The following is a 14808-nucleotide window of genomic DNA, read 5'->3' as shown; positions in this document are numbered from 1 at the left end:
GCCCCTACCTGGGCTCAAACCAGGAACACATCGACAACAGCCACACTTGAAGCATCGTTACCCATCGCGCCACAAATGCCGCGGCCCTTGCAGCGCAAGGGGAATAACTACTCCAAATCTAAAAGCGAGTGACGTTTGAAACAGTATTAGCGCACACCCAGCTAACTAGCTAGCCATTTCACATTGGTTACACCAGCCATTAGGCTGATAAGCTTACAGTCATAAACAGCGCTGTACTTGCGAAGAGCTGCTGGCAAAACGCACAGAAGTGCTGTTTGAATGAATGATTACGGGCCTGCTGCTGCTCAGTCAGACTGCTCTATCAAATCAGACTTAATTATAACATAATAACACACAGAAATACGAGACTTTGGTCATTAATATGATCGAATCCGGAAACTATCATTTCGAAAACAAAAAGTTTATTATTTCAGTGAAATACGGAACGGTTCGGTATTTTATCTAACGGGTGGCATCCCTAAGTCTAAATATTCTTGTTACATTGCACAACCTTCAATGTATGTCATAATTACGTAAAATTCGGGCAAATTAGTTCGCAATGAGCCAGGCAAACTGTTGCATATACCCTGACTCTGTGCAATGAACGCAAGAGAAATTACACAATTTCACCTGGTTAATATTGCCTGCTAAACTGGATTAATAGTTATAACTAGTGATTATGATTGATTGTTTTTTATAAGATAAGTTTAATGCTAGCTAGCAATTTACCTTGGCTTCAACTGCATTTGCGTAACAGGCAGGCTACTCGTGGAGTGCAATGGTTAGAGCGTTGCACTTGTTAACTGTGCGGTTGCAAGATTGGAACCCCTGAGCTGACAAGGTGAAAATCTGTCGTTCTACCCCTGAACAAGGCAGTTAACCCACAGTTCCTAGGCAGTCATTGAAAATAATAATGTGTTCTTAACTGACTTGCCTAGTTAAATAAAAAGGTATACATTTAAAAAAAAAAAATAATCGGAAATCGGTGCCCAAAAATACAGATTTCCGATTGTTATGAAAACTTGAAATCGGCCCTAATTAATCGGACATTCCGATTAATCGGTCGACCTCTACTTCATACCAACCGCTATGGTGTCCCACGACTAGATCATAGCAAGTCAAGGGAAAGTGAATGTTTGGCCCCTTGGCCTTGCACTATTATGGCCAATATCGTACAGAGAGAAAGAGGCATTGGAACTTATTGTGGACTGGAATACAGGGTCAGACAGTATACCGTTTTTTGTGTTATTTTTTTATTGCTTGTGTCTGTTCCCATTCTACATGATATACTGTATAAAAGAGATCCTAACCTTTCCAACAAAGGCAGAAGAACATGTAGTGGTTATCAATACCTCCACATAACTCTTTTAATTGTGCCTTGAGGGCGCCACTAACCCAGTGGCCTGGTTTCACCATAACATAGCTGTGTACTGGGGCACTCTGGAAGTGCTGGTATCAGTTACACACACAGAAGGGGACTGGGTAACTTATCCTGTTAGCGCTAGAGAGGGGCACTGTTTTCTAGCCTAGGACTATATATCACCTATAACATCTTGCGCTGTACAGTCACAGTGGCATGGCAGTTAATAGTGATTTTACCATAGCTTTGATTTTGGGCCAAGATCCTGGTTTTTCAGCCAACCATGTCTTCAAGCTCCGCTTGTATAGACGCTGCAGCTATTGCAGTTGTATGTTATAAGGAGGGCTGTGTGTGTGTGCTGTCGTTCTGTTGTGGGTAGAGAACAGCTGAATATTTCATGGCAAGCGGCAGCAACGGGATCTGATCGCTAGTGTGTGTGTACGACTGTGTGCGTCTCTCCGTTTCATTCCTTTGTAGTGTCTGCAGATAATTCCCTGAGAGAGAGATAGGCAGGGCAAATAGGACTGCGTGGAGGCTTGATTCTGCATGCCCTGAAAACGAGAGGCACTTAACTGCTCTGAAACGCCACTTACCTTGGGAGAGGGAGGAGGTATGCAGTCTGGCCATGCAATATACATTCTAGACCATACTATAGCAATTTGGAGAGAGAGTGCAAATGTATAGGTAAATATCAAGTCAGTCGGTCACACACAATAGAGGAATATCAACCCTGTCTCTTTATTTCTATCCCTTTCTCCTTATTCTCTCTCTTCTATCTCTCTCCCTGTCTCTCTTTATCCTATTTCTTCCCCTCTCTCTCTTCTCTCCCTGTCTCTCTCTGCCTCTTTCTCTCTGTCTCTCTCTCTACCTCTGCCTACGTTGTCATTTTGTCACTGTGTAAAGTGGTGCAGTAGGTGTTTGCTAATTCTCTCCATGTACTGTAGCAGATGGTGGCTTCAAGATGCTGAAAATGTTCCAGATAAGCAAAATATATACCCTGCTTTAACATTTATAGCAGCATATTTCTCTGCTTCCATCCCAAATGGCACCATATTCTATATGTAGCGCACTAGTAGTGGTCAAAAGTAGAGCACTATATAGGGCCTAGGGTGCCATTTGGAATGCATATTCTGTTAGAGCCTAAAGAAATGTATAAGAAATGTGAGAGGGACATATGCTGTCTGTGTTCTTAATGAGTTACGATGCTCGACTGATATTATGTGGTTGTTCCAGCCTCTGTGTTCAAATGCACTTATTGTGAGTCACTCTAAAGTTTCTGCAGAGTGTTTTGCAGTTGTTATGCATTGTCTTTTCTGGTATATATCAACTTATCCTTCTCCAGTCTATATGCCTTTTGAACCATGCATCCCACTGCTGGCTTGCCGGGTTGGTCCTGTTCAGTCCCTGGATGGGAGACCATATGCTGCTGGTGTTGTAGGGCCAGTAAGAGGCACTTTCCTCTGGTCTAAAAAAACATCCCAATGCCCCAGGGCAGTGATTGGGGACATTGCCCTGTGTACGGTGCCGTCTTTCTGATGGGATGTTAAACGGGTGTTCTGACCATCTGTGGTCACTAAAGATCCCATAGCACTTATTGTAAGAGTAGGGGTGTTAACCCTGGAGTCCTGGCTAAATTCCCAAGCTGGTCCTCATACAGTGCCTTGCAAAAGTATTTATCTCCCTTGGCGTTTTTCATATTTTGTTGCATTACAGCCTGTCATTTAAATGTATTTTTATTTGGATTTCATGTAATGGACAAACACAAAATAGTCCAAATTGGCAAAGTGAAATGAAAAAAATAACTGAAATGAAAAAAAAAGGGTTGCGTGCATATGTATTCACCCACTTTACTAATTACCTTCAGAAGTCACATAATTAGTTAAATGAAGTCCACCTGTGTGCAATCTTAGTGTCACATGATCTGTCACATGATCTCAGTATGTATACACCTGTTCTGAAAAGCCCCAGAGTCTGCAACACCACTAAGCAAGGGGCACCACCAAGCAAGCGGCACCATGAAGACCAAGGAGTTCTCCAAACAGGTCAGGGACCTGGAGAAGTACAGATCAGGGTTGGGTTATAAAAGAATATCAGAAACTTTGAACATCCCACATAGCACCATTAAATCCATTATTAAAAAATGGAAAGAACAGATTTTTTTTTGGGAGGGGGGGGTGTCATTTGATTCCTATCACTTTGAAGATGCAAAATATTTTTTATTGTGAAACAAACAAGAAATAAGACAAAAAAACTGAAAACTTGAGCATGCAACTATTCACCCCACCCCCCAAATACTGCACACCAGCAGAGAACCCCCCAAATGCAATACTTTGTAGAGCCACCTTTTGCAGCAATTACAGCTGCACGTCTCTTGGGGTATGTCTCTATAAGCTTGGCACATCTAGCCACTGGGATTTTTGCCCATTGTTCAAGGAAAAACTGCTCCAGCTCCTACAAGTTGGATGGGTTCTGATGGTATGAAGTAATCTTTAAGTCATACACACATATTCTCAATTGGATTGAGGTCTAGGCTTTGACTAGGCCATTCCAAGACATTTACAGTGGGGCAAAAAAGTATTTAGTCAGCCACCAATTGTGCAAGTTCTCCCACTTAAAAAGATGAGAGAGGCCTCTAATTTTCATCATAGGTACACTTCAACTATGACAGACAAAATGAGAAAAAGAAATCCAGAAAATCACATTGTAGGATTTTTAATGAATTTATTTGCAAATTATGGTGGAAAATAAGTATTTGGTCAATAACAAACGTTTATCTCAATACTTTGTTATATACCCTTTGTTGGCAATGACAGAGGTGAAACGTTTTCTGTAAATCTTCACAAGGTTTTCACACACTGTTGCTGGTATTTTGGCCCATTCCTCCATGCAGATCTCCTCTAGAGCAGTGATGTTTTGGGGCTGTTGCTGGGCAACACGGACTTTCAACTCCCTCCAAAGATTTTCTATGGGGTTGAGATCTGGAGACTGTCTAGGCCACTCCAGGAGCTTGAAATGCTTCTTACGAAGCCACTCCTTCGTTGCCCGGGTGGTGTGTTTGGGATCATTGTCATGCTGAAAGATCCAGCCACGTTTCATATTCAATGCCCTTGCTGATGGAAGGAGGTTTTCACTCAAAATCTCACAATACATGGCCCCATTCATTCTTTCCTTTACATGGATCAGTCGTCCTGGTCCCTTTGCAGAAAAACAGCCCCAAAGCATGATGTTTCCACCCCCATGCTTCACAGTAGGTATGGTGTTCTTTGGATGATGGTAGGCTTTGTTACTTTGGTCCCAGCTCTCTGCAGGTCATTCACCAGGTCCCCCTGTGTGGTTCTGGGATTTTTGCTCACCGTTCTTGTGATCATTTTGACCCCACGGGGTGAGATCTTGCGTGGAGCCCCAGATCGAGGGAGATTATCAGTGTCTTGTATGTCTTCCATTTCCTAATAATTGCTCCCACAGTTGATTTCTTCAAACCAAGCTGCTTACCTATTACAGATTCAGTCTTCCCAACCTGGTGCAGGTCTACAATTTTGTTTCTGGTGTCCTTTGACAGCTCTTTAGTCTTGGCCATAGTGGAGTTTGGAGTGTGACTGTTTGAGGTTGTGGACAGGTGTCTTTTATACTGATAACAAGTTCAAACAGGTGCCATTAATACAGGTAACGAGTGGAGGACAGAGGAGCCTCTTAAAGAAGAAGTTACAGGTCTGTGAGAGCCAGAGATCTTGCTTATTTGTAGGTGACCAAATACTTATTTTCCACCATAATTTGCAAATAAATTCATTAAAAATCCTACGTGATTTTCTGGATTTTTTTCTTCTAATTTTGTCTGTAATAGTTGAAGTGTACCTATGATGAAAATTACAGGCCTCTCTCATCTTTTTAAGTGGGAGAACTTGCACAATTGGTGGCTGACTAAGTACTTTTTTGCCCCACTGTACACAGATCGCATGAGAGAGGAAAGTACACAACACAATGAAGAGTGAGATGGATAGAGACAGTTCATGAAAGTATGCCTTATCTTCTTTGAAGAACTAGTAAAAGGATTTAGTCAGACAGCTCTGCAGCATACGTTAGGCAGGCTAGTCTAGCTAAATAGGATGACAGTACAGTATGGGGAGCACAGATAATGTTGTTTGGCTGCTACTACCTGAGCAGAGATGAGAAATATGATTTTTAAAGAATGAAAATTTACGAAGTCATCAAAACAAAGGAATATACACAACTGAAATATTATATTATTTCATAGTAATTTCCTATTTTCTATTGATGTCTACCCAATGTGGACCTGACGGAGACAATGGAATATTTTTTATATTTTGCCAATTGAATGTCCACTGTTTTAGGTTTTGGAATTTCAATTAAAAAGATCTAAAATCATATTAATCTCATTCTTTCATAATGCATGTGATGTTGATTATTTTGGCTAACTGTGATTATTTTTAAATAATTGTACCAAAACCGAACTGACCTCAAAAAGCACTAATCGCTCATCACTAACGGGTACAGGTTTTATAAACTTAATAATTTGAAATGGATAATGTACATGTAACCACCCCAACAAAAAAATAACAAAACAAATGCACATTTGGTCACTATTTTGTTTAAAGTCCACTTGGGTAAATGTGTTGGATTTGTGTTCAATACTGCATGCCCCTGCATATGAAGTAGAATAGGTCTACAGGAAAATGGTTTGCCCACTTTGGTAGAGCAGAAACATTGGACTGTGTGTGTGTGTGTGTGCATGTGTGTGGCCGTGGTTGTGTTTGAATTCCCCCAGTCCTGCGTCTTGGCAGTAGGAAAGTAGCACTGTTGTTGGCATTCACGTCAGCCACTCCACAACAGCTACTCCGTGCCTGTTACCCCTCACTGTATCCCTGTCTTTTCTTCCACTTAAGACCCCTCTCACTCTCTCTCTATTCCTCGCTCTCGCTCTCACACCCACTCTCTCTCTCTCTCTTCTCTCTCTCTCTCTCTCTCTCTCTCTCTCTCTCTCTCTCTCTCTCTCTCTCTCTCTCTCTCTCTCTCTTTCCCCTCCCTCTCTCGCTCTCTCTCTATCTTTTTCTCACACACCCTCTTTCTCACTCTCACACACACACACACACACACACACACACACACACACACACACACACACACACACACACACACACACACACACACACACACTCTCTCCCTCCTCTGTCTTGATGCTGCATAGTGAATGCTGTCAGCCTCAAGTCCCCACAGAACTCTGCAACATACACTATTTGTATTTCTTTTTCTTTGGAAGGAATGTGTGTGTGTCAGCGAGACGGAGGGAGTTTGTGTGATGTGATGTGCGTGTGTGATTGGAGTCACAGCATAATGCAGTACAATCATTTGCAACAAATCTCCTCTCACTTCATTCTTCACTCTTGATTCATATTTCACCTCACTATTCCTCCGATACACAGTTCCATTCCCCTTGAGAATCGTTTAATCACTCTACTCTTCTCTCTGTGAATAACATCAAGAAATCACATTAATGCTGGATCTGAAAGTATTACCCTCAAAGTATTACTACATGTCGCCAACTGAAATACAATACGCCAGTCTCACCCAGGTAGACCTGAATAGAATGTGAAAGGAGAAGGCCAGCCCTCTAACAAATTGGATATAAACAAATAGCTGTGGGCCAATTGGTTGACCTGTAGCCAAAGTCTTTGATTGTAAGTGAGCAAGAGAGAGAGAGAGAGAGAGAGAGAGCCGGGAGGGGAGCATTCCTTGCCACATAATTAGCTTTCATTTGGGTCCCCTGGCCTGGATTACCCTCTCTTTCCCTCCTTCTCTTACCCCTTCCCTTCATCCCTCTTCCCACTCTCTCCATATATGCATGTCAAGCACTAGTGTCTGTGATGTGAGGATCTGATACATATGTCAGTTACCCCCGGAGACAGTCTTGAGTCAAAAAGACAAAGGGAGCAAAAAAGCAGATATGATGAGAGGATGTCAGGAAGAAAGGGGGAGGTAGAGGCTGAGAAGTAGAGTGAGAGTGAGAGATGGAGTAAGCTGAGAAACAAAAAGAGAGAGAAAGAAAGTTAGGAAGAGGTGATAGAGAGATAAATATATAGAGGAGGAGTCAGAGAGAAGAGAAGTGTTCTCCACCCTGAAATGCTGCAGGGTTTGGCTTGGCACACCAGGCACGGTCACCATTGTTTGGAGCAAGATTGTCACAAAGAAACTAGGTTGGCACAGTACAGAGGGACAAGGTGTATTGTGAGTGAACAGCCCCGGGGATCAGCTTGATTGGGAGACACCTCTCTGATTGGTTGGGCTAAAAGAGGAAGACAATTTTTGGTTGAACGCATTCAGTTGTGCAACTGACTAGATACCCCCCCTTCCCTTTCCTTTCCTCCATTAACACCACAGTAATAACAACAGGCAGGTAGATGCACAAGACACCATAGTAACAACAGCATTACCACAGATAGGTGCTAGTGCTACCACAGTGAGATGCTATCTTTGGTTGAATTTTGCAACAGAAAGGCTGCTGTATAGGTAAAAGAGTCCTACAAAGTGTACCGCACTCTAAATGATAACTCTGATTCATCAAATTCCACTTGCTGACTGCAAGGCAATGCAGAGGGTGGTACACACAGCCGAACACACCATTGGGTGCACACAGTCTGCCCTCCAGGACATCTACAACACCAGGTGTTGCAGGAAGGCCAAGAAGATCATCAGGGACCTGAGCCACGGCCTGTTCTCCCCGCTTCCATCACTCTGACGCGGGCAGTACTGGAGCATCATGGTGAAAACTGACTGGCCAATAGCTTCTACCCCCCTGGGACACAGCCTGACTCTATCCTTCTCCTACCCCTGCCAAAGTCAACTTACATATTGTGAGGCAGTTGGGCTCAGCAGGCTCAGACTGTGTGGGTTTAACATTAAGCTGCTGGGACCTGGGAGAGGGAGAGGGGGAGGTGGGGGAAGAAGTACATGGAGGAGGGGAGCTGGGGAGGAGAGGTATAGGGGAGATTGGGGAGGTGATAATACGAGAGGGAGGTGTTAAGGATGTAGCTGTGTTGTGGTGTTGGCCTTTTCGGATCCGCTGTTGTTGACTTAAATATACTCAAATATTAATTTATTTTATTACCTTTATTTAACTAGGCAAGTCAGTTAAGAACAAATTCTTGTTTATAATGACGGACTAAACCGGCCAAACCAAGACGACGCTAGGCCAATTGTGCGCCACCCAAGGGACTCCCAATCACCGCCGGTTGTGATACAGCCTGGAATCGAACCAGGGTCTGTAGGGACGCCTCAAGTATTGAGATGCAGTGCCTTAGACCACTGCACCACTCGGGAGCCCCAGGCTATCAGGAAGGGAAGGAAGGAGGAGAGAAGCCTCAGCCTTCCCCTCTCTTAGGGGTTGGGGGATCTGGGGAGGTTGGTGCGGTGGAGAATTCATCACCAGATCTCAACGTCCATTGTTCCAGTGGAGTGTGTGAGTGACGGAGAGTGTGTGTGTTTTGTGTGTGTGTCACTCTGTCTTTTTTAGACGTTAGTTTATTTTGCTCTTCCACTGACAGTCTGTAGCCTACCGTCTATTTCCCTCGGTCTGAAATACAATTTCTCGCCATTCACTCTTCCTCTCTCTCTCTCTCTCGCTCTCTCTCTCTCTCTCTCTCTCATATACCCACACAGAAGCTCAAATATGCAAACAACTTTTTATACACCTGATTGGGACACCTGACACTCTCTCAAATCCTAAAACCCACACAGAACTCCATCGCTCCACTTTTCAGGTTTTGAACCTGTAGATAAATGTGCCGTGTCATTGGATGAGACTGTTTGAGTGGAGAAAGCATGTCACTTCCCCCCTCTCGTAAAGCCGCTCTGTTCTATGGCAGGGCTCTCTCTCTCTCTCTCTCTCTCTCTCTCTCTCTCTCTCTCTCTCTCTCTCTCGCCAGTTGCTCAGCAACAACCCAGGGAGGAGGGGGGAGTGGCCTAATCTCAACAACTGTTGCCAGAACTGAGCTCCCTCTGTGTAAATGTGAGCCAGCCGGAGAGCGAACAAATGAGTGTGTGTGAGAGAGTTGCTGCATCTCTGCATGTGTGTGAGACAGTGAGGTAGTTGCAGTGTGTGTCAGTCGTGCTCTCACAGAGGAGCTAAGCCAGCCAGCACAGTTTTAGAGGCTCTGAAAGAGCACTCTCTCCTCTCCTCCTTTTCTCTCCCTCTTTTTCTGGACGACACTGTTCCAAAAGACTGCCATTTGGACTATCTAAACCCCTGCCACTTTCTGTACCGATCTGGCTTCACCTGTGTGTGTAAGAAGAAAGGCAGAGGACTTAGCCCTTGGTTTGAGGGGCGAGTTGGATGACTTCTGCAGATGAGGGCTTGGCCGGTGGAGTGTTGGGCCAGGGGGACCACCATGGCTACCCTCAAATAATGGATGGGGTAAGAGACAGAGCCTCTTTGCTACGGGACGGGGGTAGGGAGACAGAGGGGTAGAAGGATAAGAGAGAAGGATCTGGGGCGGAGGTTAGAGGTTGGGGGATCTGGGAGTGTGGAGAGTTCAGCACCAGAACTCAAAGTCCATTGTTCCAGTGTGAGTGACGGAGAGTGTGTGTTTTGTGTGTGTGTCTGCGTATGACCCTTTCTCTCTCTCACTCTCTTTCTGTCACTCTGTCTTTTTCAGACATTAGTTTATTTTGCTCTTTCTTCCACTGACAGTTTGTAGGCTACCGTCTATCTCTCTTAACAAAATGCAATTAATCACCATTCACTCTTCATCTCTCGCCTCCCTCTCTGACCAGCCAGCCCCGGATTTCAATTAATCCCATTACAATCAGAGGAGGGGTGAACCGAGACAGCACCCAGCCACCGCTGTACACACACACAGAGAGAGAGAGAGAGAGAGAGAGAGAGAGAGAGAGAGAGAGAGAGAGAGAGAGAGAGAGAGAGAGAGAGAGAGAGAGAGAGAGAGAGAGAGAGAGAGAGAGAGAGAGAGAGAGAGAGAGAGAGAGAGAGAGAGAGAGAGAGAGAGAGAGAGAGAGAGAGAGAGAGAGAGAGAGAGAAACTTAGCCTATGGTTCAGTGAGAAAGGAGAAGTTTATCCCACACAACAATGTGTCAAAAAAGGAAGTCTTACATTCAAGCTGTCGGAATGGATGATAGGGTTTCACAATGTTTGAGTTTCCTTGATCAGTACCTGTGACTTTGTCAATATAATTACCGACATGTTGTAATTGTGGTCTCAGTTCCACAGAAAAGAGGAAAGGTGTCTGTTTATCATACGGTAGATAGCTAGTTTCTCTCACAGTGACATGTGACATGGCGAGCCGTATCTGTTTGAATAAGACGGCTCATGTTCTGTAACAAAACATTACGTAATGAAATGTGTCCTCTTCTTCTGATAGCTGATAGGCCTAAGCTATATCGTTTTGGTCCAAACCAGATCTACCTGTCAGTATTAGACAGTATTTTGATCTGGGCAGGAATAACTACACTAAACAAAAATATAAACGCAACATGTAAAGTGTTGGTCCCATGTTTCATGAGCTGAAATAAAAGATCCCAGAAATGTTCCATATGCACAAAAAGCTTATTTCTCCCAAATGTTGTGAACAAATTTGTTTACCTCCCTGTTAGTGAGCATTTCTCCTTTGCCAAGATAATTCATCCACCTGACAGGTGTGTCATATCAAGAAGCTGATTAAACAGCATGATTATTACACATGTGCACCTTGTGCTGGGGACAATAAAAGGCCACTCTAAAATGTGCAGTTTTGTCACATAACACAATACCACAGATGTCTCAAGTTGAGGGAGCGTGCAATTGGCATGCTGACTGCAGGAATGTCCACCAGAGCTGTTGCCAGAGAATTAAATGTTCTCTACCATAAGCCGCCTCCAATGTCGTTTTTAGAGAATTTGGCAGTAAGTCCAACCGTAGACCACGTGTGGGCGAGCGGTTTGCTGATGTCAACATTGTGAACAGATTGCCCCATGGTGGCAGTAGGGTTATGGTATGGGTATGCATAAGCTACAGACAATAAGCACAATTGCATTGAATCGATGGCAATTTGAATGCACAAAGATACCGTGACGAGATCCTGAGGCCCATTGTCATGCCATTCATCCGCTGCCATCACCTCATGTTTCAGCATGATAATGCACGGCCCCATGTCGCAAGGATCTGTACACAATTCCTGGAAGGTAAAACTGTCCCAGTTCTTCCATGGCCTGCAAACTCACCAGACATGTCACCCATTGAGCATTTTTTGGGTGTTCTGTATCGACGTGTACGACAGCATGTTCCAGTTCCTGCCAACATCCAGCAACTTTACACAGCCATTGAAGAGGAGTGGGACAACATTCCACAGGCCACAATCAACAGCCTGATCAACTCTATACAAAGGAGATGTGTCGAACTGCATGAGACAAACGGTGGTCACACCAGATACTGACTGGTTTTCTGATCCATGCCCCTACCTTTCTTTAAGGTATATGTGACCAACAAATGCATATCTGTATTCCCAGTCATGTGAAATCCATAGATTAGTGTCAAATAAATGTATTCAAATTGACTGATTTCCTAATATGAACTATAACTCAGTCAAATCTTTTAAATCGTTGCATGTTGCGTTTATATTTTTGATCAGTATAGATAATAGTCACGGTCATTATAGACACTGACCCAGGATGAATGGTCTATAATCCACTCAAAACAATAATTCCTCTTGAACTTTAAACAGTTCATGTGTGTATGTATGTGTGTGTGCTTGCATGCATTTTTGTGTCCGTAAGTGTGTCTACTGGTGGGGGTCGTTCTAACTATAATAATAATAATATATGCCATTTAGCAGACGCTTTTATCCAAAGCGACTTACAGTCATGTGTGCATACATTCTACGTATGGGTGGTCCCGGGAATCGAACCCACTACCCTGGCGTTACAAGCGCCATGCTCTACTAACTGAGCTACAGAAGGACCACCACTCTCTCTCAGCTGAATGTGTTACCAGGCTGATAGAAGGGAGCTGAGAGGGGCTGGGTCAGTGATACCTGCTGTGTGTTAGTGCTGTCCTATTAAATACTATTAAATGATGTAAGCCACACTTCCCTTAGATGTAGAGGAGAGGCTGGATAGTATGGAGAACTAGCCAATACTGACAGAAGGTAACACACTCTCTCCACAGAAAAACAATGGACTTTATTATCTAAAGTTCATGGCACCAAAGTAATATTATATTAAAGACATGGCACCTCTCTATCACTTTCCACTCTCCATTCCAAGGGCATTTTTAGCATGGCTTTTCTGAACCCTGATATGGCCTGTCTCCATTATGGTGTCTATCTATATCAGGGCTTTATTCTGGTAGTCGGGATTGGTTTTGTTTTGATATGAAACGAACTGCCTCTAACTGGTTTGTTTGAACATGACCAGGGCCCAGTTGCTCAACACTTGTTGCTCAATGTCAACAGGTTTAACACCATGAGGACAAATGGATGGCCAGCATGTTGATGACACTGTAATATGACTCCTAGGGCACTGATACCGATACTAGGGAATATTACACAGACTACATTGGCTCTCTCACCCTCTCTTTATCTGTCTTGAGTATGCGTTCCTGAAATACTCTGTCAGATAGTCAGGATGACCGACCCATACCAAGGATACCTTTTATCTATCTGACACGCATACACACACACACACACACACACACACACACACACACACACACACACACACACACACACACACACACACACACACACAGTACACACACAAAATAAAACACACACACATACACATACCCTACTCAACATAACCCCTGAAACTCCCCAGTATAAAACTTGAAATCTCATACCCCGGCCCAATCTTAGTCCTGCCTTGAGGAAAGAAAAAACAGCTGAGGGAAATGTCACCACAGGGCCGTCCAGCCCGTGTGGCACAGAGACACAAACACATGTTTGTTCCCACCTGGCTCTTCAGGGAACAGGTAGCTGATTAGGTTACTAGGAATGTTCTCCAGGACAAAGGAATGGAGAACATTTTTTACTGGGAAACCCAATACAGCCAATTGGGTTGATACAGGGAAACAGGGACACTCTGGAAAACACAGGACAGGAAACACTCTGGGGTGGGTATGGGTGTGTGAAATGGGTCCTTCCTATCGTCGAAGATAAAGCGTGTGTTTGTTTGAAACACACACCCTGAAAACGTGACAGATCAATGGCACATAATGAATGGTGGTTTGGAGAAGCTGAGTCCACAGAGAGACTCGAGGACCTACTACTGTACATGTGTCCTAGAACAAGTATACAGGAGCGGCTGTCAGTTATGAGGTTGTGTGTATGAGGGTTTGTGTCCATTTCTAAGTGTTTGTGTTTGTGTGTGTCTATAGTTTATGTGTCAGCACGTGCCTCACGCATTTCTGTTTGTGTCTGTGTGTGTCTCAGTAGCCGAAACCTGAAGTGCTTATAGAGACTTCTAGTGATTACTTTACAGAATGCTGCTGGATTATGAGTCATCAGTTACTGTTCTCTTCTGACTCTCAGGTGTTTTTTTACTCCGTCTGTGACTGTGTGGGCTGAGAGTCTCTCCATTGCTGCAAGAGGTTGAATCATAAAGATCCAAAACACACACATAGGAAACACTGGAAATAACCTCAGCTGTACTCAGAGAAGGAAACATACTGACTAAACAGTTAACAAATAGGCCTACTGGTAAAGGACAGTAAAATAGACTTAAAAAGCAATATTGTTCAGTGACTGCACAGGTAGACTCCATTGTGTTGGAAAGAGCACTTGAATCAAATGCCGGCTGCTGAGTTAGAGTGTAAGACAGAGATAAAGAGACTGAAAAGCGCTCTGCATTGCGTCAACAGTAAGATATATGGTTCTTATCTTCGCAAGCACAGTCAGAGAAACACCAGCAAAGCCACAGTATGCCTCTCTCTCTCTCTTTCCTTCACTGTCTCTCACTCTCCCAGTCTATCTTTTTTTCCTTCCCTCTTGGTCTCTCTCTCTCCCCCACTCCTGTTTCTGCTGACACACAAAATTGAATTTCGCCAGTCAATGTCTGTCCCAGTGGGTGGCTGCTCATACCTGCTGCTCTCTCTCGCTCTCTTTCTCTCGCTCGCTTTCTCTCGCTTTCGCTCTCTCCGTCCCTCATCTCTCCAACATACCCAATATCCATAAAAGATCATCCAGACTTTAATCCAAGGAATAATTATCCAGACTATCTGAATATTTCCCATCTCTGGACCACGAGAGAGAGAGATGCAGATGGTGGGAAAATGATAGGAGCCAGGCTAGAATACATGGTATAGCTAAATGATCCTTTCAGATTTCCCATGCGGAAGTTGAAAGGAGGTAATACGATGCATGTCTCGTTCTGTCTCGTTCTCTTAGGCTAAGTAGAAGGAGAAGCGAGAGTGGAAACATTGCCAGTGGAAAACTTGTCCTTAGGCGTTA

General features: G+C 43.9%; 1 protein-coding gene across 3 annotated transcripts in view; it reads left to right on the top strand.

Annotated features, from left to right (window-relative positions):
- LOC118365706 (rab11 family-interacting protein 4A-like) overlaps positions 1 to 14808 on the top strand; it is an 86967-nt gene that overhangs the window by 45100 nt on the left and 27059 nt on the right. The window contains exon 1 of one of the 3 annotated variants that reach the window (XM_052490401.1): positions 9378 to 9785. The exons of the other annotated variants lie outside the window; for them this stretch is intronic. Within the exon in view, the coding sequence (XP_052346361.1) occupies positions 9705 to 9785 (81 nt within the window). The 5' untranslated portion in view covers positions 9378 to 9704. Of the gene's footprint in view, positions 1 to 9377; positions 9786 to 14808 lie in introns of those variants that run through there. 3 annotated transcript variants of the gene reach the window in all.

Source organism: Oncorhynchus keta, chromosome 32, assembly GCF_023373465.1.
Source record: "Oncorhynchus keta strain PuntledgeMale-10-30-2019 chromosome 32, Oket_V2, whole genome shotgun sequence".
NCBI lineage: Eukaryota > Metazoa > Chordata > Actinopteri > Salmoniformes > Salmonidae > Oncorhynchus > Oncorhynchus keta.
The sequence above is the reverse complement of the archived record's forward strand: the minus strand, read 5'-3'. Positions and strand labels throughout refer to the sequence as shown.